The 24,348-nt window shown below is 49.7% G+C and overlaps 1 protein-coding gene across 3 annotated transcripts; it reads right to left on the bottom strand.

Annotated features, from left to right (window-relative positions):
• Positions 1-52: 52 nt before the first annotated feature.
• Positions 53-10,150, bottom strand: SMARCD2 (SWI/SNF related, matrix associated, actin dependent regulator of chromatin, subfamily d, member 2). Of its 3 annotated transcripts, XM_065898139.1 has the most exons (14): positions 9,781-9,836; positions 9,621-9,669; positions 4,715-4,899; positions 4,472-4,514; positions 4,193-4,315; positions 3,277-3,432; positions 2,768-2,863; positions 2,524-2,625; positions 2,211-2,372; positions 1,946-2,043; positions 1,635-1,770; positions 1,357-1,479; positions 1,120-1,221; positions 53-993 (listed from the first exon to the last, which is right to left on the bottom strand). In XM_065898139.1, exons 1-14 carry the CDS (start codon positions 9,834-9,836, stop codon positions 940-942), a joined length of 1,485 nt encoding a protein of 494 aa, XP_065754211.1. In that variant the 3' UTR covers positions 53-939. The 3 variants fall into 3 exon arrangements, with proteins under 3 accessions (XP_065754211.1, XP_065754210.1, XP_065754212.1); XM_065898138.1 differs by having other exon boundaries at positions 9,621-10,150; XM_065898140.1 differs by lacking the exons at positions 9,621-9,669; positions 9,781-9,836 and adding an exon at positions 5,899-5,924 and having other exon boundaries at positions 4,715-4,897.
• Between the last annotated feature and the right edge of the window lie 14,198 nt (positions 10,151-24,348).

Raw genomic sequence — 24,348 nt, 5'->3', positions numbered from 1 at the left:
ATTTGAGTCTGTTAATGAGTGGCCGCACTGTTCAGTCACCAGGTCTGGGCACCACCAATAAACAAAGATTTATTTGGAAATTTCCAAACCTGCCAGAAGTGGCACTTGCCAAGCCCTAGGCCCACCCTCCTTAACAAGCTCCAAAGGACAATAGTCCTCGCCATCTCGCCCCTGCACCTACCCCTGCCCACACACACCCATGCCTCAGGCCACGCCAGAGAACTAGTGTGCCCTCCCTCTAGGAGGCGTTACCCCCCGGGCCCAAGAGCTGGGGTGGCAGCCCTCTGGCCTCTCAGGAGATGATGGCGGCCAGAGCCGCTTGCATAGATTGAGAAAAGAAAATAAGGAAGGAGACACCAAGTAGGGCTCCCTGAAAAACCCCAGCTTACCCCTGTACAAAAAAAAGTGGCTCCCGCATAGAAAAACCTGCTCCACGAATAGTGCAAATACCCAAGAAAGGAAAAAAAACCAGCAGCAAGGCTGGGCTGGTAGGAATGGCAAAGAACTTTGGTTTGGAAAGGCTAGGAAGAGTGTGAGCTGTGCCCCTCTTCCTCGCCCAGCTCCCCAGAGCCAGCGCTGACACTCGCCCCAAGGGGGTCTGTAAACAAGCAAAGCCAGGGGCCTTTGGTTCTGAAAGGTCTCGGTTACCATGTCAAAGCACAGCCTCCAGGTCCTACTTGGGCCTGCCTGCAGGGGGCAGAGGAGGCCTCTGCTGTGAATTCAATTAAAGCCAACGTGTAAGTAATAAGGCTTTGGGACCAAGCAACAAGGAATCCTATCACTACACTTAAGAAACTAAAGCTGGGGAGCAGAGGGTGACAGGAGACACCCCTCCCCCCCTCCTTATCCTACATGTCTGTGCCCCAGAGGGCGGTCCCCTTCCAGGCTGAGGAAGGGGTGGCTCCAGGGCTGGGAAGAAAGTAAGGGATCCCTGAGCAGTTAGGTCAGGCGGATTCCCAGCACCTGTTCCAGTTCCTGCCTTCGCTGCTGCACCTGGAGGAGGGAGAGACGGGTGGCTCAGGCCTGTCTGACCGCCCGCGCTTGTGAGCGGCTCGCCCTCCCCTCTGGTGTGCAGTCCCGCTCAACCACAGGCGGGCAGATGGGGCGCAGCCGCCTCACCTTGGCAAAGATGTGCCTCCCCACTGCTTCCTGGGCCCAGGGCTGGTGGTAGAAAGCAGCTCGTCTCTCCTCCTCAGGGTTCCCAATCACATCAGTGATGATCTGCAGAGAGCCAGGAGGAAAGCTGAAATTGATTCCCACCCCTGATCTACCTGCCCCTGGAACCGGAAGAATAGTGACGGGGGCACAACCACCCAGAGCTTAACATAGGATCAACCTCAGGAAAGAGGAGCACACCTTGAGGTCCCGGCGCTGGGAACGGAGCCATTCCTGGATGAAGTCCTGGGGGTCAGTGCTAAAACTGAGCATGAAGTCCCTCTGGGTCTTCAGCTGGTTGATGGACTCAATGGTCTCATGGATCTGGGAAAAGGGGTACATGTGTCAGACTGGCTGTTTCCAGCCCTAACCCCAGAGGACTCGGATCCCATCCCAAAGTGCCACATGTATGGAAATGCCTGAGAGCCTGCCTGGCCTCGCTGTGGGCCCCAGAGGAGGCTGTGAGGGTAGGGGCCCACCTTGACATCAAGAGAGGCGATCTCCTGCTGATTGGTGGTGGAGGCCAGAAAATTGCTCATCTGGGCCTTAAGCGGGTCATCCACCTCCACATCAATGTCGTAACAGGCTGTCTTCTTCTGGTCGTTAGGGTCCACGCTACACACAGCACAGGGGAGGGAAAGCGTGAGCACACAGCTCCACCCCACCCACCTGGGCCAAACTGCACACGCTCGGGGAGCAGGAAACCAAACCTGCTGCTTCTCTCTGGCTTTAATTCAAGCCAAAGGTAAACTGCTCTTAGAGGAGCCTTCCTCCCCCTCTTCCCATTTACCTAATGACATGGTTGATGACAATGGGGTCTGGATGCTGCAGCAACCCGGCTAGCTTCATGGGAATCTCAGAGAAACGGAGTCGGCCACAACTGAAGATCTAGAGAGAGCACCAGAGGGTTGGTGATGCCTTTGTGGGCACACGGCGAAGTGGACCATCCCAGGGGCAGTGTGAAGAACGTGGTTGAGAACTAGCCCAGTGGGGCTCTGGAGCCACAGGCAAGACAGGGGCTGCGAGACTAGAGGGGGGACGGTGTCCCAGCTAACCTGGCGGAAGTACCGGTTGCAGTTGATGTACTCCCGCTCGTGGCCGTCCTGCAGCTGGTTGTGTTTGATGTAGAGCCACAGGGCCTGCATGATGGCAGCCCTCGTCTGTGTGTGCACCCCCAGCAGCCTCGCCAGTCGGGGGTCCAACTTGTACTGGGGAGGCTGGGATGGGCAGAGGGGAGTCAGAGAAGGGGTTCTTGTGGAAAAAAAAGAATAGGACAGGGACAGGGACAGGCTTTACAATAGGGACCTGCCCCAATGCCCCAGACGAGAGTCCCTGTGACCCCAAACATGGCCCAAGGGCACTTGTCACCTGATGATCCAGCATGAGCAGGAGGGTGCACTTGACGTTGAGGTCTCCGGGCCGTTTCACCTGGAAGCCATCTGTCTCCTGGGTGGTGGGCATCCGGTGCCACTGGCAGCGGGGAGGGGAGCAGAGCTCATCACCAAGGGGGTGGGCATGAACATACACACCTGGCCCTGCAAGGGGACTAAGGCCATTTCTCTGGCCACCTGGCACGTAACCCTGTGTTCCTGAACCCCAGGCCCACTCTCACCTCCACCAGGTGGTTGTCAGGCCCGTACAGTTCCTTGTCCAGCTCAATGACGAGGCTCTTAAAGAATGAAGAAAACTTCCTCTTCTGTTTACTAGGCTGGGGATGCAAAGGGGTGTGACATAGGGGTGCTGATAAGCGCTCAAGCCTAAGCTATACTAAGCCCCAAACAGAGGAATATTGTTTCAGCCCTGAAGCTCAGGGTACTGAAGATTCTTGGGCCCTGAAGGAAGCCAGGAAAAGTGAGAGACTTGAGACAGGGAAGGGGCTCTATGCAGCCCCACTGTCAGCCAATTAGAAAGGGGCACCCCTTCCTCAGGACACTTTACTGCCATCTGCAGGAAAACTGTTGTAATAACCATACAAATCTCCTACCTCGTACTGGCTCAGAGCTGTGCAAAGCATGAACTGTGAGCAGTGCCCTCTCCCTCATGCAGGACGTCCCCAGAAGTGCCCAAGTGTCTGGCCCACACAGGCCACCTCCCTTCCAGACACCTCCTTCCCCAACTCACATCATCCAGCAGTTTTCCCTCTACTCGGAGTTCCCAGGAAGCCACCTTGTCCCCTGCGGGGTTTCCCCCAGGGGTCCCTGCGGTTCCTGCACTATCACCTTCTGCCTTGCTGGGACTGAACGTATTAGAAATATAGATCCGCAGCTTTCGTTTTTGCTAAAGAGAGAAAAAAGACCGGTTAGCTAGAGGGGGACCAGTGTGTTGGAAAACACTGCTACCCAATCTTCCCATCTGAACTCATTCAACATCAATACAGAGCAGTGACTGTGGGCCAGGCCCCTGGTTAGGCACTGGGAATCAGGGGAGGAAATTTCAGTCCTGGCCTTCAAAGGACTCACAATTTCATAGGGGAGACAGATGCACTACCAAAAATTCCAACACAGGGGGATCAGTGGTGTGACAGGGGTACATAGGGGGTGCTATCAGGCAAACCAGAAGCCTCTGGCTCCTACTTTAAATGAAACTCAAACACCCATTATGGTCCCAGAATATCATCTCCTGGAAAGCCTTCACCATTCAAGAGGCTGTTCTAGATAAAGCTTCTCTAGGGATGGGGAAGAAGACAGGAACTACCCTCATCTACCCTGTAGTTTTGCCTTTCAAACTTCTGACCACGATCTACAATATTTACATTTTAAATCATGATCCAGGATCTACACACATAAATACATGAGATAAAAATGTCGTTAAGTCCTTTACTACTGTGAAGAATTATTATAATTTCTGCTGTTATATTTCATTGAGAACGTGCTGGCCCCACCACACTAAATTGAGTTCATGCTCAATGGGCTGTATCCTACAATGTGAAAAATCCTGCTCTAGCCCATCACAGACCCTCGCTTGGCCCCTGGAAAACAAGGCCAGGGAGAGGCAGAGAAGCCTGGCAAGGCCCAGAAGTAGCCGGGGCTGCACACACCGTCAGAGGCTTTTTGATGGCCTCCTGGATCTCCATCCGCTTTCGAGCAATGGTCTGGTCCAGCTTCCGCTCAAAAGCCAAGAGATCCATGTACGCCTGAGACTCTGGGACAAGCTCCCGAATCTGGAGGAAGGGAGAAGGGGTTCATCAGCTTGTTTCAGCTGCAGCTCTGGTTCCTTCCTCCATTTCTCCCTCACCCCAGGGTTAGGGGAGACTCACTCCACCCTCAGCCAACCAGCCCTTGGGTGAGCCTCCTAGGCCTCCCCGCAACATACTCACTCGCTGAGGTAGAACTTTATCTGCCATCTTCCTCCTCTTTAACCTGGGAGGACAGAAACCCACTTAAGAGGTCAATGGTCCAACGTACCTCCCCCACTCGCCATCTACCTCTCCAGTCCCCAGGACCTTCCCCCAGGAGACCTGGGAGTCTTCCTCAATCATCGAAGCTCTTAGGACAGAAGGAAACCGTTTGTTACCACTAGAGCTGCACTAGATGGGGCGGGAGAAACAGGATGGTCTTACCCCCGGCGCTGGGCAGGCATCGGGGGCTGGGCCTGGGGCACAAGCAGGCGTTTTCGGAATGGGTCCATCATGGTGGGTGGCATGCCAGGTCGAAGTGGAGCAGCTGAGCCAAATGGGGAGCCGGCAGGGGGTCCCACCTGCAAGCCAGCCATGGGCATCCGGCTCCCTGGTGACATGCCAGGCCTCTGGGGGAAGTGAGCCAACGGAGATGCACAGGTCAGCGGTGGGGACCTATGGGGCCCGTAACCCATTCCCTCCATCCCTCTGCTCAGCCAGGTCCAGCCCTGAGCAGCACACGGCAGAGCCCGCAGAGCGCGGGCAGGAGTGCCAAGAACAAAGGGGAGCAAGCGCCTGAGAGCAGAAGTGTAAACCACACCTGCCCCACCCCCTTCAACCGCCCTGGCAGCCGTGCCAGCGAATGAGGCCTGCAGAGCCCAGGGGTGGGAGGAGAATCCTGCCTGCAGAGAGAAGGACCTGGGGGAGTTCTTCAGCGCCCATCGCCACTTCCAGCCACCTTCCAGCCCTAGCACACTATGCCCCTGCTCCCTGGGACCAGCCAGCTTCAAGGCATTCCTGAGGCTCTCAGATGGTCCCAGCAAGCACTCCCATCTGCTCCTTCCCCCAACTTGAGGGAGAAGCCTGGGGGCAGTATCGTGGCCAGGTGGCTGGGTGCAGTGTGAGAGGAGCAGGCTGACGGTCACAGCCGCAACACCCATCCCATCGCCAGCCTGGTGGTGTGACTAAGAGGAGAAAGGCAGTCCGACAGGCTGGCGAGCCCATCAGGCAGTGGAAGCCCAGGTGAGCAAGCCGCAGCGGGATGGCGTGGAGCCTGTCCCAGCCGGTGGGGGGCCTCAGGCGGAGTACAGAGACCATCTGGCTGCCATATGGCCCCTACTCACCACCCACAACTGGACCCTTCTCTCACCTCCCCACTGCCCAGCCCCCAACCCCTACGTCAGAAGACCCCGAAGGGGAAGCCGTGGCTCCTGTGGGAGAGAGAGCAGCTGGCACCTGGCCTCTGCGCGTGGTCCACGCACCGCCTGGAGGCTAGGGCTGGCTTGGCAATCCCAAACTGGAGAAGGGAGATAAGATTATCAGGGGATGCAAGGATCGAAGTCTTAGAATCAGCAGAGGAATCTGAATGAGAGGTGGCTTCTTTAGAAGCCTGCAGAAGGATTTCCCACCGAGGTCAGGCTCCCCAGCATCTCTGTGGAGCCCCTCAGGGAGTAACCCCCGCCCCTTCCCAGAGGCTGCTGCCTGCAAGGCTTGTTTGGCAGCTCTGCCTCGTACACACTGTCCCTGGCAGCTTCACAGGGCTGGCCCCAGGGCCCAGATTATGCAACCGCCAGGACCAGCCAACCAAGCCAGGCTGGGTGGGGAGTCACACCAAATCAAAGGACCCCTGCCCACCCCCCCAGCACCGGGAGATTCCTGCTCCACCTCTTCAGCCAGCACTCAACCCATGTTCTCTCCAAGGAGGGTCAGATTCTTGACCAGATGCAGAGACGGACAGAAACATGACCCAGAGTGTGTGTGGGGGGGGTGGGGGGGGAGGGGAAAGGAGTGAGGCGCGAAGGAAGCGTTTGGGAGGATGGAGTTCAACGTGGGGGGCTCTGTCTGGGACCTCTGGAGTCCTGCCACAAGTCTCTCCTCATCAGTAAGGGAGTCATCGGAGCTGTTGAGAGGCAGACAGCCTGCTTCTCTGCCTTAATAAGCCACAGCTAGAGATGACAGAAAAAACTCAGGGTGGCCACAGCTGAGAGCCCAGCCCCACGCACCCTAGATTCGAGTTTTTCCCACCAGTGCCCGAGCTGAAGGGGAGGAACAAGTGAGGCGGGGGCCTGCAGAGTGGGAGCCAGGGCCTCTTCACTAGGGCGCCCACAAAACCTCCTGAGCAACACCCACCCCGCTGAGGCAGGTGCTCCCGGAACAGGAAGTCCCCAGACCAGGCGGCACAGGCAGGGCCTGGAAGAGGCCCCTCCCAGACGCTGCTCCAGACTCTTCCCGGGTGAGAGCCCCCAGCTCGCCCAGGGCCCCAGGCTTCTCCCGAGGGGGAAGGGGCCCAGGGAAAGGCTGCTTACAGTTCATGAAGTCCCAGCTCGGCCTGGCCAAGCTCCACACCTGGGCTCTGAAGCACCAGTAACTCCTTCTCTTCTAAAAAAACAACCCAAGAGTTAAAGAAAAGAACAGAGCCCCGAACGCTTGGGCTCCCTGAGCCCCTTCCTGCAGCAGGGCTAGCTAGGGAGGCCTGGCTCAGTGCCCTGAGCCTCAGGAGCGGGCAGTAACCTCCTCTCCCTCAGCCCGGCAGCAGCCCACGTCCTCAGCTGGACTCTGGCTCCACCACCGGGGACAGCAGGGGCGGGAGGCCAGGCCTGATGCTGCGCCTCCAGAGAGCACGCTCGCCCGGCTCGGCGCCTGGGGCCCTGGGGCTCCTGGTGGCTGGGCCTAAGGACCGAGGAGAAGAGCGTATACCCCTGCATACATGGAAAATATCCTGAACTCTCCGGCATGAACCCAGCACTCTGTGCTTTTTGGGTTTTTTTTTTTCATTTTTTGTTTTCTTTAAGCTCCTTAGTACACTGTGACACTATAAGAAGGTGGGTCGGCACTTCCCTTGTATCAATAGGCTCCCCTATTCGCCCCACTTGGGCCTGAGAGCCTTGCCCCTCCAGCTCACCGCAGGCACCCCAATAGAGAGGCACCCCCGCTCCTCAGATCTCAGATCCCTTCTCCCGGAAGTCACATAACTGGACTTGGAAAGAGGCCAAGCAGGATCCTCCTCAAACTCAGCCAAAGTGAACCGCCCCCGGCACCTACCTCTACTGCCGGCCCCCCCAACCCCGGCCCTGGGGAGAGGAGGAGGAGACCCTGAGCAGCTGGATGGCAAGCAGAGGCTCAGTGCCTTCCCCAAGGTCCCCACTCCTAGAAGCCTGGGCTACCCAGCCAGCCAGCTCAGCCTTGCCACCGGCCCAAGGCCACTCCCTACAAATCACTGTGGAATCCATCCTCTCAGGGGCTTTCCCCAGGCCACATTTCCCAAGGTCTGCAAGCTGAGGAAACTAGAGAGGCTCCTATCAGGTCCTTAGATCCTTCCCAGGCCAATGGTCCACAGGGAGGCTCCTCAGCTAACTCGCCCAAGAGCCAGAATGACAGATGCAGGGATCCCTCAGTGACACCCTGGCCCATGAATCCCCAAGGGGGAGAGCAAGATGGGAAAGATGAATCCCAGCTGGAGCCTTTGGGACCAGATCTGTCCCTGTCAATACTCAGACCTTAGTTTTCTTTACAGGGAGGATGGAGAATGAGGGGTAAGAGGGAAAAATCACTGCCCCCAAATGAAGCATCTCTTTACAAAGTGAGGGCCCAGGGCTCCTGGGGGATATGTGTACCCTACTCTATGAGGATCCATTTGGGGGACCTCTACCTGGCAAGTGAGGTAGAGGAGACATGAAAATCTCCCAGCTGCCCTGAGAGATTAGCAAGAAGCCAGTGTCAAATGCTGGGGCACATGGATTGGGATATGGCATTGTTAGAACCTAAAGACTAATTAAAAATGGGGGGGGGGACTTCCCTGGTGGCGCAGTGGTTGGGAATCCGCCTGCCAATGCAAGGGACACGGGTTCAAGCCCTGGTCCGGGAGGATCCCACATGCCGCGGAGCAACTAAGCCCGTGCACCACAACTACTGAGCCCGCGTGCCACAACTACTGAAGCCTGCACTAGAGCCCACGCTCCGCAACAAGAGAAGCCAACGCAGTGAGAAGCCCGCGCACCGCAACGAAGAGTAGACCCCTCTCGCCACAACTAGAGAAAGCCTGCAAACAGCAATGAAGATGCAACACAGCCAAAAAAAAAAAAAAAAAGTGGAGAGGGTGGCGGGAAAAAGGATGGGCGCAATTCCCAAGCATTCTGGGGGCGACCAGAAACAATGGACTTGGGGACTGATAAGCCCCGCCCCCCCAGTGTCAGGCTGAGTTCCTCACACACTGACCCCAAGAACGAGTCTCTGCCTCTCAATGGCCTTTGAAGCTGCAACCCGAGAAGCCCCTCTGCAAAGCCAAAAAAGACAGAACCCTTTGAAACAACTCTCTGCAGGCTCCTCCAGCCGCAGACCAGCGGTGCTCAGTGGAGACTCTCTGCTCCTCCAGACTGATCAACTCCTGGACACTATGACACCAGGCAGAAAGCCATAAATAAAGTCTGTCCAGAATGGGCTGGGCTTTCCTCCTTCCTCAGGCTTGTCCACCACCCTCTCTGGTCTAACCCAGAGTCATCCCTGTGTGAAGGCCCCTTGGCCTGACCCAGGAGTAGACTACCCCTGCACAGGCTGGAATCCCTTATCTTCTGCCTCCGGTGGCCGTGGGAAGCCAGGCCCTTCTTCCTCCTCCTTAGCAGCTGGGAGCCATCTCAGACACGCTAGAACTCTGCCAGTTCCCAAGTAGAAAAAAAAACAGAGCAGACTTGGAGTAGGACCAAGACCAATGCAGGGTAACCTGCTTTCTCAGTGAGGGTCCTTTTCCAAAACTTTCTCATCACTTCCCAGGACCCCTTACCCGATAATCTACACTTACACTTCTCATCCCACCCGCCCACAACTCACTAGCTCCAACAACGCCTCCATCTCTCAGTTGCTCAGAATCCCTGTTCTAAGGAAGAACCCCGACCCTCCTAACTGCTTCAAACCCTACACCCCAGAGTAGCTCTTACCTTCTCCCCCAACTCCTCCACCACCACCTAGCCGAGCCTGAGGGTCCCTGGCCTTGCCCCCCACCGTGCCCCGTGAAATCCGCATGCAGAGCCCCTGTACCATCTGTCCAGGAGGCTGCCCCAGGGCCCTCACTCGAGGCCCCCTTCGCCCCCTGCCCCGGGCGTGCTAGCGGCGCCACCCGCCCATCCGCCCTCCTCACCTGGAACTGCGCCGCAGGGCCCGCGGGGCCCATGGGGCGGAAGGCGGCGGCCCCAGGGCCCCCCACGCCTCCAGCCGGCCCGGGCCCCCTGAGCGCCGGTCCGGGCAGCATGCCGGGTCCTGCTGGCGGAGGCGGAGCTCCCAGGGCCGCGGCAACGGCGCCGCCGCCAGGGCTCAGCGGAGGCAGCGGGAACCCGCCCGCGCCACGGCCCGACATCGCTCCGTCCCGTCCGGCGGTGTCTCGATCCGGACTCCGGGCTTCGCGCTGAGTTCGCTCCGCGCTCCGCGCTCCGGGACTTTCCGCTCTAAATTCCGGGTTCTAGGGTTTGTTGATCCGGATTCCGGGATTTCCTAATCCAAGTTCGCGAGTTCCTCACAAACCCAGTTTGGGGCAGGGCCGATCCTGATTCCGGTCCTGCCCGGGAAATTCCGGATCCGGGATGTGCTACGGGCCCGCTTGCCTCCCCCGGCCTCCGGAGGTTTGGCCGCCAGTGTCCAGTTACGCAGAGGCGGCAACTAACCCCCTGCCCCGCCTAATCCAGCCCACCACTAAGCCCCGCCTATACCCAGCCGCCCAGTGCGAGGATGCCTCCTCAAATCCCGCCCCTCGCGAGACCCGCCCCCAACAGGCACCACCCCTAACCGCCGGCCCCCCAGGAGCCCCGCCCACACCCCTTGGGCCGGCCCTCCATCGGAGGGGCGGGGGCGGAAGCTGCGCACGGAAAAGCGGGGCGGGGTCAGAGGTCAAAGGTCAGGAGGGCTTCTACAGTGAAAGAGTAGTTGCTGCTTTCTCCTTCGTGCAGCCGACTCACTGGGGTACACGGCCACGCTCCCTGAAAATACTTCTGAAAATACTTCTATCAGACATCCTTTCTACGTTTTCAGCATTAAAGACAACTTACAGCTGCCCTATCCAGCAGAACAGCTGCCAACTTGACTTTCTTTAAAAGCCCATCCTGGGGACTTCCCTGGGGGCGCAGTGATTAAGAATCTGCCCGCCAATGCAGGGGACACGGGTTCGAGCCCTGATCCGGGAAGATCCCACATGCCGCGAAGCAACTAAGCCCGTGCACCACAACTACTGAGCCTGCGCTGTAGAGCCCTCGTGCCACAAGTTCTGAGCCCATGTGCCACAACTACTGAAGCCTGTGCACCTGGAGCCCATGCTCCGCAACAAGAGAAGCCACCGCAATGAGAAGCCCGTGCACCGCAACAAAGAACAGCTCCTGCTCGCTGCAATTAGAGAAAGCCTGCGCGCAGCAACGAAGACCCAACACAGCCAAAAAAAAAAAAAGCCCATCCGGGTGGCGCAGAGCTGCCAAGGGACTTGGCTGCCCCAGACCGGATCCAGCTGTGTGAAGGGCTGAATTGGCCAAGCGCCGAGTTCTTATCGCATATTTTGAATGTGCCTCTGCCTCACTTTAAGGAAGCCTAGTACTTTTACTCCACAGGAAATGTTTCTAGGCAAAGGAATTTTGCATTATGAGAAGCCTCCCTGAGTTAAATAAGATCCTTCTCCAGGATTTATAGCACTTTTCAAAAATTCAGTACCTTTTCAGAAATCAGCCCTGTGTCAGAGGTACTCAGAATAAAGTGCTTTAGCTGTGCCAGGTGTTCTGTGATTTTTCTCCCCATGATAGACCAGTGCTTCTTCAACTCTAAGGAGCATAAGAAACACCTGGGGCTTTTGTTTAAAATACAGATTATGATCCAGTAGGCCTGGGTTCTGCGGTAGGGATCAAGATTCTGCATTCCTAACGAGCTCCCAAGCAATGCTCTTGTTACTCAGACTACACTTTTGACTATCCAAGATTGACTTCTTCATTATACAAATTCTCTGCTTTATGTTTTCATCCCCAACCAAGTCTTGCACCATAGCACCCCAGATCCTGTTTACAGTGCAACCCTTTTTAGTTAGTTCTGCTCATCTGTACTTCCTGGTATCTTTATCCTCCAGTGATAAACCCTGCTATTGCTGCTGCTGCTGCTGCTTTCCTGCCTCTTGGTCTTCTCAGAGATCCCTCTCCCCTTTCTCCCTAAAAGTGGGTTACCTGCCAGTCTGAAAACAGACCACTGGAATTGTTCCAGTCATTGAATCAAGGCCCCTCCCCACCACTGCAAAGTGGGTAAAGAATTCTTGACAATGCAGTTAATGTCCATTTCAGGACTTTCAAGCTGCTAGAGCAACAGTAGTTCCAGAGGAAGTAGTAAGTGTGAATCTCCTGGGGAGCTATTCCAAAGTATCCCTGCCAAACCACCCCCCTACATACACACACACACACACACACACACACACACAAACCATTGGCTCTCAGTGTTGCATTTAAAAAAAGACCTCCCAGGTAATTCTGACACAACCCTCCTTGTATGTGTAAACAAATGAATGATCTTTAAGTGTAGTGAGATAAAATGATAAACAATGTCAGCAATGAGCTAATTGCAATGAAATAATATCCTCAAGGTGTTAGGGGGAAAACAGATACCTAAGACATGGTAGAGGTTAAAGAAGATTTCCTAGACAGCAGGCAGAGAAGAGCTAACATTTATTAAGCATTTACTACACATATTATCTCATTTAATCCTCACAATGCATATAAGGTAAATACTACTTTTACCTCTATTTTAGAAATCAAGGCAGAGAGATTCAGTTACTTGCCTGCTCTTACTATGATGGTGCTGGGATTCAAACCTGGTTCTGATCTGGCTTGAGAATCCACAATCCAGGCACTTACCCACTACATATGACTTCTTGTTGGTAACTGTTATTTCTCTATTACCTCTGGTCTGTTATTACTTGCAAAGAAACTGTTCAAACTGAAAAGCAAGTGCCACAGGGACTCAGAGGGAGGTTGATTGGTAGGGCCTGATTAATCAGAAAATGTTTCCTGGAGCACTCTGATCTGAAGAAGGAGATACAATTGGTGGTCACCCAGTAGACAAATGGATCTCTCACTTTGAGACAATTCAGAACCTTGTGAAAAGAGAGCACTAAGTTAACACTGAAGAAACGATAGAGATGTGGGGAGGGGAGGCCATTTCCACTGCCACCCTCGTAGGACCTAATGGTGCAGCCAATTTACATGACTTGCAGTCATGGAGGCAGCATTCCCATGCCTTTGTTATTTCAACTTGTAATGCCTTTTTCTCTTCCTCCCTTCTTCCCTTGATACTTATTCTGCTCAGTGACCACTTTTCAGAATTTCATTCTGAGACCTTCTATGGTCTCAGAAGAGGGACTTTCCAATAACCTCTGGACCCTGTTGTATCTACAGATGCCCAGAGACTGAATGGAACTAAAGTATTTAATGTATTAAAGTGTTTAATAGTAAAGTATTTAATACAACCAGAGCCAAAGGGATAATCCCCAGCATGGGCTCTAATGTTCCTTGCCCAGCTGTCTGGTGGGCAAAATAGCCCCAAAAGAGTTCACAAGAGAAAGGCCCTTGGAGCAAGATGGCCCTAGAGCAAGCAGGCAAAGGATCACTCCTCAGTGTGGTGGCCCTCAGGAGGTTGGAATTACAGGAGAAACAATGTGGTAGTCAGGTCATGGTGGGAAAAATTTATCATGATGGCAGCATTCTGGGGCTGTACGAGGAGTCTGTCCCCGCTGGAGCGTCCAGGCAGCTGACGCATCCATCTCCCATGTGGATGTGGTGGGGAGGCAGGCCTGGGGCACTGCCCAGTCAGAGCAGCAAAAGGGCTGCATAGTAAAGCAGCAGATGCTGTATTTGCCATTTGAGAAGACTTTATTGAACACCTTCCATGTGCCAGTCCCTGACATATTCTAGCAAAGAAGATAAATGCATAAATAGATCATTTCTCCATGTGACAACTGCTAAGATAAAGGTATTCATAAGGTACCCTGGGAAAACAGAGGAGGCCTTTAGTGGGGGAAAGGGATTAGTAAAGACTTCTTGGAGGAGGTTATGCAAAAGAGGTTATGAATGAGTTAGCTAAAGAAAACAGTGTAAGACTCAAGGGCATGAAGCAGTACAGGGTGAAGAGAATCAGAATCAATTTTGCTGGATTATCAAGTGTAAGTCAGAAAGCTCCTCTTCTGTGTGCCCAATTGAGGTCATGGTTCTCAGTACACATATTTTCACAGTCAACACAGTCTAGCAGGTAAAACTCCTGAAGCACAGACTTCCAATAGTGGGAGCAGATACCAGGATTCAAGAAGTGGGCTTTAGGCCTACAGCCCAGGTGACACTCCTGTACTCTCTGGAGCCAAGGTCTGGGGCTTGATTCTACCATTTGTTCTCTCCCCATGCAAGGTAGAGGGTTATGATGCATTCAGAGACCTATGTGGCATTGTGGTCTCAGAGTCCTCTTCCTGGTCACTTCTCAGACCCTCCCAGAGGTGACCTCCTAGCTCTGGAATTTGGCCCCAAAGCTGCTGGTAGAATGGAAAAACAGACCACTAAAACAGAGGAAAGATAAGGGTCTCCCCTGGGATCTCTGACTTATCCTCACTCTTCTTCTGGTCCCTAAATGTGCTTGTCCTCTGACATTCTATCTTTAGCTCTTTTATACATGACCTACCCAGACATACTCATCTACTCCCATCCCTTCAATTACTGTCTATTTTCTGATGACCCTAAATCTCTAACTCCAACTCCCACCTCTCTCCTGACCTTCAGATCCATATCTCCAACTCCCTGCTGGATGCTCCCTAGGTCATTTAAACCCATCTGTCCAAAATCAGTATCTCATTGTCCTCCCTCTCGGTATCCTCCCCTGTATCTATCTTGATTAAGGGCATGAAAACATGGCGAAGGGCCAACGCTGCCTTGCTGAGACATTCAAACTGGTCTTGTAGGCAGCTGAGAGCCAAAGAAGGTGGAGTGACCCAAACAGATGCCCAGGGTGCCTGCAACCAAAAGCAAAGAGAATAGAGGAAGCCTTAAGGATCTTCATTCTTGAAATCATCTTCTCCTCTTCCCTCTTACTCCTGCTCAGTCTTAGTCACCAAGTTCTATTGGTTTTACCTCCTAAATCTCTCTTGGATCCACCCTACCCATCTTAGGTCAGGACCTCAGCACCTCTTCCATAACCTCCCTCTGCCATGGTTTCTCTGCTAATAGGCCATTCTACCCCATTCCCCCTGCCAATTTTATCTCAAGATAGCAAATCTGATCACATCTCTCCATTTTCTCATATTCGTGTGCCCTCCATCACCTTCACCAGTGGGCATTAAACCCACTGTGGTCCTTTGGGTTTCTCAGAGCTCTTGTGGAGAGCTGAGAATGAGGTGAGAGGGCAGAACTAGGAGTTCCTCCCTTGCTTGACCTCCCCGCACCCCACCTTCCATATCCCTGCTTCAGACAAGGAGCTCTACTGTTTTTTGCTTTTTATGTTGAGTGACCTTGCATGATTTCTTTGGCAGAAAGGGTTCCTAAAGGGTTTCTAAAATGTTAAAAGCCAATGGCTTCCAGAAGAGTCTATATCTAAACATGGCATAATTGGCTCTTTATTCTCTGTCCTCCTCCTACCTCTCTAGCTTTATTTTCCACCACCATCCCATGTATTCTACTATCAAGCCACACTGAACTTGCCCTTCCCTGAACATACCTTTCATGCTGTGGTTCTTCTGCCTATGCTGTCACTAGAATGTAAGCTCCTTTAAGGCTGGGACTTTGTTCGCTGCTGTGTCCCCACTGCCTGGAACTATACCTGGCACAAAGTTAAGTACTCAATACATATTTATTAAATGAGTAAGTGTTCTTCCCCAGTTCTCTGCTATGCAAAAGTCTGTTTATTCTTCAAGGCCAACTCAAATACCACTGCCTCTGGAATTTTCCGTGATTTCCTATCCCCACCCTCCAACTGCCATTGTCAATTTGTTGTTCTCTTTTCTGTTTTCCATAGCACCCAGTCTAAATCTGTGTAAGAGTACTCATCATATTGTGCTATGGCTTTTGTTTGGGGCTCTCCAACCACGCACCCCTGCAGTGTGAACTCCAGGACAGTGCACAAAAAAATGCCTGCACAGGAAATAACTCTGATAAAAGTTACCTCTGCTTCCTCACCCTAGAACTCTGTTCCAAGTTGGTCCCAATCAGGAGTTAACCCATCAGGGCAGAAGGTTAAAACCAGTTTAATCATAGTAGTTAACTTTGACTCCCAAATCTTTCTTGAGCTTTACACTCTCACTCTCTTGAACATGCTGACTTGTGACCTTCCACCTGGATTCCTGGATTTTTCTTTGTTTACTCCCTAGCTCAGATCTTATCCTCACCTTGACTCTGATGGGCTACCAAGGTTGATTCCCTTAGTACTAACTCCTGATGTTTAACCCATAATCTATACGCCCTTCTGATTCTGGTTAAGACTATACTGATCCTAACTAGCCATTTAGCCTCTATAAACAAGTTGCCCTGAGTTAGGCATTGCCAGCCCCACAAATAAAGAGCAGGTAAAGGAGAAAGAGAGTCTTGAGGGATCAGGGAGGCAGCAGATTTGGGGAGCCAAGAAACCAAGTATAAAAAGCAGTCAAATGAGAGATGCACCTTCAGAAGAGGACAGCTCTCCAGCTGGGGTTTCTCCGGCTTTTGTCAGGTTCAAACCTGCTGCCTCTATAAGCCAGTCCCACAATCATGAACCACCTGGGCCAAAGCAATTATCCATTTGAAGGAATGCCTTCTCCACTTCTCTAGGAAAGCACCATTCACATAAAGAAATGGGACAGCTGGAGCAAGCTTATTTGCTAAAATTCCATTCACTAAGTGACCATTTTATAAAATTACCAGAACTTTTAAAAAACTATTTTTACATGATATAGCTATTTTTATTACATGGAATTATATTAACAGCCTTAAAGATTTTGAAGGTTAAAATTTTAATTGAAGAAATGAAATTTAAGGCTGATATGCCATTGAGGAACTGGAAAAAGGATAATAAAAATGTAAGCATATGACAAAATAGAAAATGACATTAACAGTACCTGAAAAAACAAATAAGCAGCTGAAAAAATCCTGCCAAGTATAAGTGCAGAAATTTTGATTTCTAACAAGGAGTGATTAGGATGTTGATTTGGTAGCACTTTACAGAAAGAGTTAACATAAATGAGCAAAACCATTCAAAGCCACAAAAGAGAAAGGAAGGCAGCTTAAAGGGGTTACTATGATAGAGCTTATGAACTAGCCTCAGATTTGATATGCATTAACCAGGAACATGAATTTGTAAAGGACCAAAAAGAAAAAAACAAACAAAAAACAGTGAACATGCTAAAAATCAGGTAAAGCAACAGAAGCAACCACATCACAAATACATTTTGCTAGAAATAACATACTAAAGTGATATGCAAAGTTAGAAATTGGCAAAACAATTCCTGAAAATGGTAACATTCTATCATGAAACTGAAATTTGGTTACTGATACTGAAAAAAAAAGAATATTAAATATGAATGTTTAATATTTAATATTATTAAATATGAATATTTCTATGATTAAATATTTCTATAGACTTAAAAAACAGCTTTATTGAAATATGACTGACAGTCAACTACATGCTTGATAAATTTTGATATATACGCTATTTCCATAAAGTCTTTAAATTACTCTGACTTCAAATTAAATATTCCTGAAAATATTACCATGAAAATAAAATAAAAACCTGTCAATTAGAACTTCCCAGAAATCTCTGAAACCTTTTAAAACTAGCCCATAAAATAGTAATTGCTGGGAACTTTATGACGAGGTATGAGAAACATTTTTTTGGAAAAATGGTATTAGGGATCATCTCCATTTTGGCCTTTTGAGTTGTCTGGGGCTGGGATAAGTTGAGGGCATTGTCTCTGACAAGCATAGTTCCTCCACTCTCTCCCACTGATAGAGGTTTTCAGGGGTGGGGTTGAGCTTGTTGCCTGGAAGCTTGTTGCCTGGAAGAGGGTAGTGGTAATGTCTTCTCTAGACAGATCCAAATTCTCATCCTCACCACTACCTTTGGGGACAAGGGATGGAGAAGCAGAAGGAAAATGAAAAGCAGTCAAAGGAGGTTGGTGTCACAAAGCTAAGAGTCCTCTGAGGGAGTTATGCCATGCCTCCCCTAAAGAAAATTAAGGTGTGAAATCACCACTCTTCACAGACTCTCAGCTCACTCAATTACTAAATATTTATTGAGTGCATACTATATGAGCCATTGTTCTAGGTGTTAAGGTGACAGCAATAAATAAGACACATGAAAATCATGCCCTCCTGACACTTAGATTCTAGAGAGAAAACAATAAACATAAACAAATAGAAATATACAGTGCTGTACCGGTAAATATTTACCAACCAGTTCTCAGAAAAACAAAATCAAACCCTGATTTGTAATCTCTGACAATTTCAGTGATATAAATACTTCCACCACTGTAGTAAACAATAATGGAAAAGAACATGAAAAAGAATATACATATATGACTGAATCACTTTGCTGTATACCAGAAACTAACACAACATTGTAAATCAACTACACTTCAGCTAAATTTTTTTTTAAACTTCTACCATGGTCTTCAGGTAACCAACCTACATCATTAAATGCAGAGCTGGGAAGAGAACGGCTTGCCCATTCGAGTTGCTCCAGAACACCACTGGATATTTACCTTAAAGTCAGGTAGTGATAAGTGCTATAAAGAAAAACAAAGCCTGGCAGTTTTACAGAGTAGTCAGAAAAGGCCCTTCTGAGATTGGAAGAGGAAAATACAGATGCCCATTTACTGCACACTTATTTTTAGTGTCAGAAAACAATGGTAGGCACTTTCATATAAATAAACTAAATGCCATTCCTGTTGACAGATAAGAAAACTGTAAGTTACGTAAATTTCCCATAGTCTTAAAGCTAGTACGACATTTTCGAGGGATTCATTGGCTTGTTTAGCCCCCAAGCTTCTATTCTATCCAACACTCTCCCTCAAACTGTCAGTATGGAAGGAGAGGAGGCAGTGGTACTAGGACACAAGACAGGCAGCTGAAAAAAAAAAGGTTCTTAAGACTTCCCTGGTGGTGCAGTGGTTAGGAAGCTGCCTGCCAATGCAGGGGACACGGGTTTGAGCCCTGATCCGGGAAGATCCCACATACCGCAGAGCAACTAAGCCCCTGCGCCATAACTGCTCAGCCCGCGTGCCTAGAGCCCATGTTTCGCAAGAAGAGAGGCCACCGCGATGAGAAGCCCACGCACCGAAACGAAGAGTGGCCCCCGGTCGCCGCAACTAGAGAAAGCCCACAGGCAGCAACTAAGACCAAACGCAGCCAAAAATAAATTAAAAAAAAAAAAAAGACTTATACTGGTCACCAAAACTGTCAACATTAATAATTTCCCGGCCTGCCTCCCCCATACAAAGATTAGTGAGGCCTCTCCAAGTCTGTTTCCTCATTCACGAAATCGGGTTAAAAGGACTGCCTCCTCGCTGGAAAGGAGTTCTATTAAACGAGATTAGTGGATGCACCTAATAACTGCCCTCCTAAAAAAAACCTCCCAAATCTTCAAATTTCATTTCACCAAGAAACTCAGCCCATGCCTCACGGTCAGACCAACGATTACGGGAGATCCAAAGCCGCAAAAAGGTGCCGATGTGAACGGCCCTATCTGGGCTCAGGGAAAGGTTTCTGAGACACGACCCTCGGGAGACGTTAGACGTGGAAGCTAAGGAAAAGGGACCCGGGGTGAAGAGAGGCAACAAAGGAGGATTTACAAGCTCACCTTAATTTTTATAGCTTATTGATAAGCCCTGGGCGGGAGCAAGGGCGCAGGCACCTTTGGTAGGAAGCGAGGCCCGAACCGCTAGTTCCCTCAAGCGTGTTACTTCTATGTGGAGAGCGGGGTATAGAAACGGGGGGCGCGGCGCCGAAAAGACTTTTCAGACAGTGGCAAGGCGTGCCTCCGAACCCCTTTCCCAGCCCACCCAGGAAGAGCTTGGTGGAGTCCCAACAGGATTTTGTGCGAGGGCCTAGCCGAAGTCCACAGACGAGCCTGTTCAGAGGGCCAAGGCGAGAAGGAGGCTGCGCGCGCAGCCCACTCCCGCGCGGGAGCCTCACGTGTTCAGGACGCACCACCAGACGAACAGGCAGGGGGGTGCCGACAACCCCTTGTTTTCCTTACAGAGCCATTATTTGCACAACCACCATTTCTATTTTGTTTTCCCGTTTTTTTTTATGTAGTAGCCATTACCTTGAGTCAAATATGTGCTCTCTGCCAAGCAGGATACAGGCTTCCCTACTCTCATCTTCCCCGTTACCCCCTCCTGTCGTCCTAGCTTCCGGCCCGCCCCGCCTGTCTCAGCCAACTCTCGCTAAGCTCCTGCGTAGACGTCACGAGTTTCTAGGCAGATCAGGCAAATCCTCCGGCCAGGAGCGTCTTCGTGCGCCCCCGCCCGGCTGTGCCTACCAAACGGTCGGAGCGCGTGGCGGGCGCCTGAGAGCGAAGCGGGCGAGGCGAGGAGCGGCTGGGGCAGCAAGGAGCGGCCCTCAGTGAGAACTTGGGTCTTGTTTTCTTTGCTTAGATTCATGCTGGGGGCTTCTCCCAGCTTTCCTGTCAAATCTGTGGGGGTCTGGCCTCCTGGTGGGCTTCACCTCCTCACACTCTGGAATTTTTGAGGATCACTCATTGAAGTATTTCCCCCACATAGTTAAAAAATGTAAAATACCATCCACCTTTAAAAGGCTTCATGGCCTGTTGGGCTCAGAGCCACGTTGTGTACACACTGCATGGGAAACTCCTTCCGAGCCACAACTGACTGGGCTCTGTATCCGAGGGGTGGGCGCAGCCCCTCACTCAAATATTTGCAAATAATTTATCTAGTTCATTAATTCATTCGTTTATAGTCGTTGAACACCTACAGCCATTTTGGGTGCTTGGGATCCATCAGTGAAAAAGGCCCTGCCCTCACGGGGCTTACAGTCCAGGCCGGAAGTAGACCAGACTCCCAGGCCTGAGGGGTCAGGGGGAGTGTGGTAGAAGGTGGTGCTGCCGGGGGAAAAGAAAGCAGCAGCATCGACCGAGGGTGTGCTGGGATGCGGCCTGAGCACCCCGGGTTGAAAAGTGCTGCTTACAGTGGGCTTCGTTGAAAAGACACATTGAACTGGGTGAAAGAGTGTTCAGGAAGGAGGAAGCAAATTCCAGGCATAGCGAAGAGACAGTGTTCAAAGGGTGGGATGTGACTCAGGTCTGTGTAAGAAACTGCAAGAACCCCTGGGATGTAAATGGATGGTGAGCATCCCAAACTCTGACAGGAAGTCCAGTTTGGCTACACAGCCAAAGCCATCCAACAGCACATGCATGTTTGCCACCCTCCCCTCATTGCCCACCACTCTCCCTGCAACCCTTTAGTGGCTGGAGTACAGGCCTAGAATAGCCGACAGTTTAAACCTTTAATTTAGGGTATAGTCTACAGAGTGAGCAAAAGGGATTTCAAGATTTAAAAACTTTCCCATTAGGGATGCCGCTTTCTTTTTCATTAAGAAAATGAATATAAAATTTCATGTTTCAGGGCTTCCCTGGTGGCGCAGTGGTTGAGAGTCCGCCTGCCGATGCAGGGGACACGGGTTCGTGCCCCGGTCCGGGAAGATCCCACATGCCGCAGAGCGGCTGGGCCTGTGAGCCATGGCCGCTGAGCCTGCGCGTCCGGAGCCTGTGCTCCACAACGGGAGAGGCCACAGCTGTGAGAGGCCCGCGTACCGCCAAAAAAAAAAAAAAATTTCATGTTTCAGTACCTGATCGTAACATGCCACAGGGAAAACGAGGATGAACTTCTCTAATTTTCTCAAATAAGCCTGGCCTGACCTCTTCTCCATATCACTTCATGCTTTAACAGACTTCTGCACATAATAGAAAATGCAGCTCAAAGGGGACCTTTCTGAGAGACCGTCTCAACTCCTTCAGAGAGAAGTAATGATTCCCTCCTCAATGCTCCCTGATCAATTTGCTTATCATTATCAGCAGCATCAAAGAACAGCACCATCACCATCATCACATTTATTGAAGACTTAGGTGCCAATAGTTGGACTGAACACTTGAATTAACTCATTTAATTCTCATTTTACTCCCTCTCAATATTTATGATAACATTCGGCACAGTATATTGTTATTTGTATTTACATTTGTCTTTCCCTCCAACTACCAGGAATTCCTATGTCATAGGATAAATCTTGGTAACTTCAACACCTTACTACAAGCCTGGCTCGATAATTGTTTGCTGAAAGAATGTATGAATATAAGTAGTCCCAATTGGGACTTTTGTACTCTTTTCAGCAGAGCTGTTGTTACTCAAAACACTTGTTTTGAAATGCCCTTCAGAGTCTGAGGTTACGTTATTTAGAATCTCTTCACTGTTAGGAGGTCTTCCTTTGAAAGAGATGTAAGTTACTCAGAGCTAAGTTTGGGGAATAAGGTGACTGAGTAATATCACTTTTGTCCAAAGAATAATATTGGGTTGGCCAAAAGGTTCGTTGGTTTTTTTACCGTAAGATGGCTCTAGTAGCACTTAGTTGTCTTTAACTTCATTGGAAACAATTATGTTAGATTGTATGTGACAGCTGTCATATCAGTGTGCATTTAAAAAAAGACTTATCAAAGTTGGTGAATTTTTGTGTAGCCTTTTAGTATTGAAGATGGAAGAAAAAAGCAACATTTTTGGCATATTATGCTTTATTATTTCAAGAAAAGTAAAAACGCAACCGAAATGCAAGAAAAGATTTGGGCAGTGTATGGAGAACGTACTGAGACCGATTGAAAGTGTCAAAAGTGGTTTCCAAAGTGTCGTGCTGGAGATTTCTCGCTGGACGCTGCTCCATGGTCAGGTAGACCAGATGAAGTTGATAGCGATCAAATCGAGACATTAATTGAGAACAATCAACGTTAAACCATGCAGGAGATAGCCCACATACTCAAAATATCCAAATCAGGGTTGAAAATCATTTGCACCAGCTTGGTTATGTGAATCGCTTTGATGTTTGGGTTCCACATAAGTGAAAAAAACCTTCTTGACCATATTTATGCATGCAATTCTCTACTTAAACGTAATGAAAATGTTCTGTTTTTAAAACAAGTTGTGAGAGGAGATGAAAAGTGGATACTGTACGATAATGTGGAACAGAAGAGATCGTGGGGCAGGCGAAATGAACCACCACCAACCACACTAAAGTCCGGTCTTCATCTAAAGAAGGTGATGTTGTGTATACGGTGGGATTGGGAGGGAGTCCTCTATTATGAGCTCCTTCTGGAAAACCAAATGATTAATTCCATCCCAGTTAGACCAACTGAAAGCCGCACTCGACGAAAAGCGTCCAGAATTAGTCAACAGAAAATGCATAATCTTCCATCAGGATAAGGCAAGACTGCATGTTTCTTTGATGACCAGGCAAAAACCGTTACAGCTTGGCTGGGAAGTTCTGATTCATCTGCCATATTCACCAGACATTGCACCTTCGGATTTCTATTTATTTTGGTCTTTACAAAATTCTCTTAATTGAAGAAAATTCAATTCCCTGGAAGACTGTAAAAGGCACCTGGAACAGTTCTTTGCTCAAAAAGATAAAAAGTTTTGGGGAGATGGAATTATGAAGTTGCCTGAAAAATGGCAGAAAGTATTGGAACAAAAGAGTGAATACATTGTTCAACAAGGTTCTTGGTAAAAATGAAAAATGTGTCTTTTATTTTTACTTAAAAACCAAAGGTACTTTTTGGCCAACCCAACAGAATAGCTTAATAAAGAGACTGATATTTCTTATGTAGCTTAAAAGCCAGTTCTAAATCACTTCCCAAAAATGTTTTGAATAATAGTGTCATCACTGGATTAAATTTATAGCCTCCCAAAGTGATTGTTTTGAATGGTAGCATTTACTTGGGAGTGTAAATTTTGATATGCCTATTGTTTTATGCGTATATAAAAAAGACCAAAAAAAAAAAAACAACCCTCTTTCAGACCAGCATACAAGTAAAGGTAGACTTGTACACAACCCAGTGTATGAAAATTAAAATGGAGAATTAGAGGATAGTCACTCATTTATGGAATATCCATAATATGCTAGGCACTGTGCTAGGTGCTGGAGATGCAAGATGATGAAAGTATTATCTCTTGTTCTTAAAGAATTCCTAGTACAGTAATGATTACATCATTAAAATAATGCACTGAGGTGAATTACATTTTAATATACATAGCTTCAGAAATCGTGTTTGGCATAAAGTGAGGTACAGATAATGTGTAATAAGTGAGGGATTATGAAGTGGGATAGGATTAGTCAAGAAAGTCCTTTCTTAGAAGAAATTTGCTTGAATGGGGTTTTGAAAGAAAAACTTGGTATGGATTGGCAGAGAAAAGAAGTGGACACTTAAGATTTAACTAAGCCAAAGTAGTAATCCAAATGTTGCTTGGTGAACCTGGAGGCAGATCAGAAAGAGATGGATTATCTTGAGGGATATTTCATAGAGGTCATGAAGAGAGAGTCCTGAAGAAATATTTCTCCCATAAGAGAACAGGACTTGAGTGAACATGTTTTCTAGATTCAGGGTCACTTTCCACTGGACTGCCAGATAAACACTGCCAAATTTCATCTCTCTAAACCTCACTTTTCATATGTCTATGCTAACAGCCATCTTCTATTGACTCAAACAGAGCCAAACATGTAAACAGGTAAGTGCAATACAAGCTTATATAGGAATCTCACTTACTTTCATAGCCCCTTCATTATTTCTCATATTTTCCTATGTCTTTTTGCTATGCACATAAACCAAACTGAAATAGATGCAAGAAT

This window comes from Phocoena phocoena, chromosome 19 (genome assembly GCF_963924675.1).
Source record: "Phocoena phocoena chromosome 19, mPhoPho1.1, whole genome shotgun sequence".
In the NCBI taxonomy this organism is placed as follows: Eukaryota; Metazoa; Chordata; class Mammalia; order Artiodactyla; family Phocoenidae; genus Phocoena; species Phocoena phocoena.
Note: the sequence above shows the minus strand (reverse complement) of the source record. Positions and strands in the feature narration are given on the sequence as shown.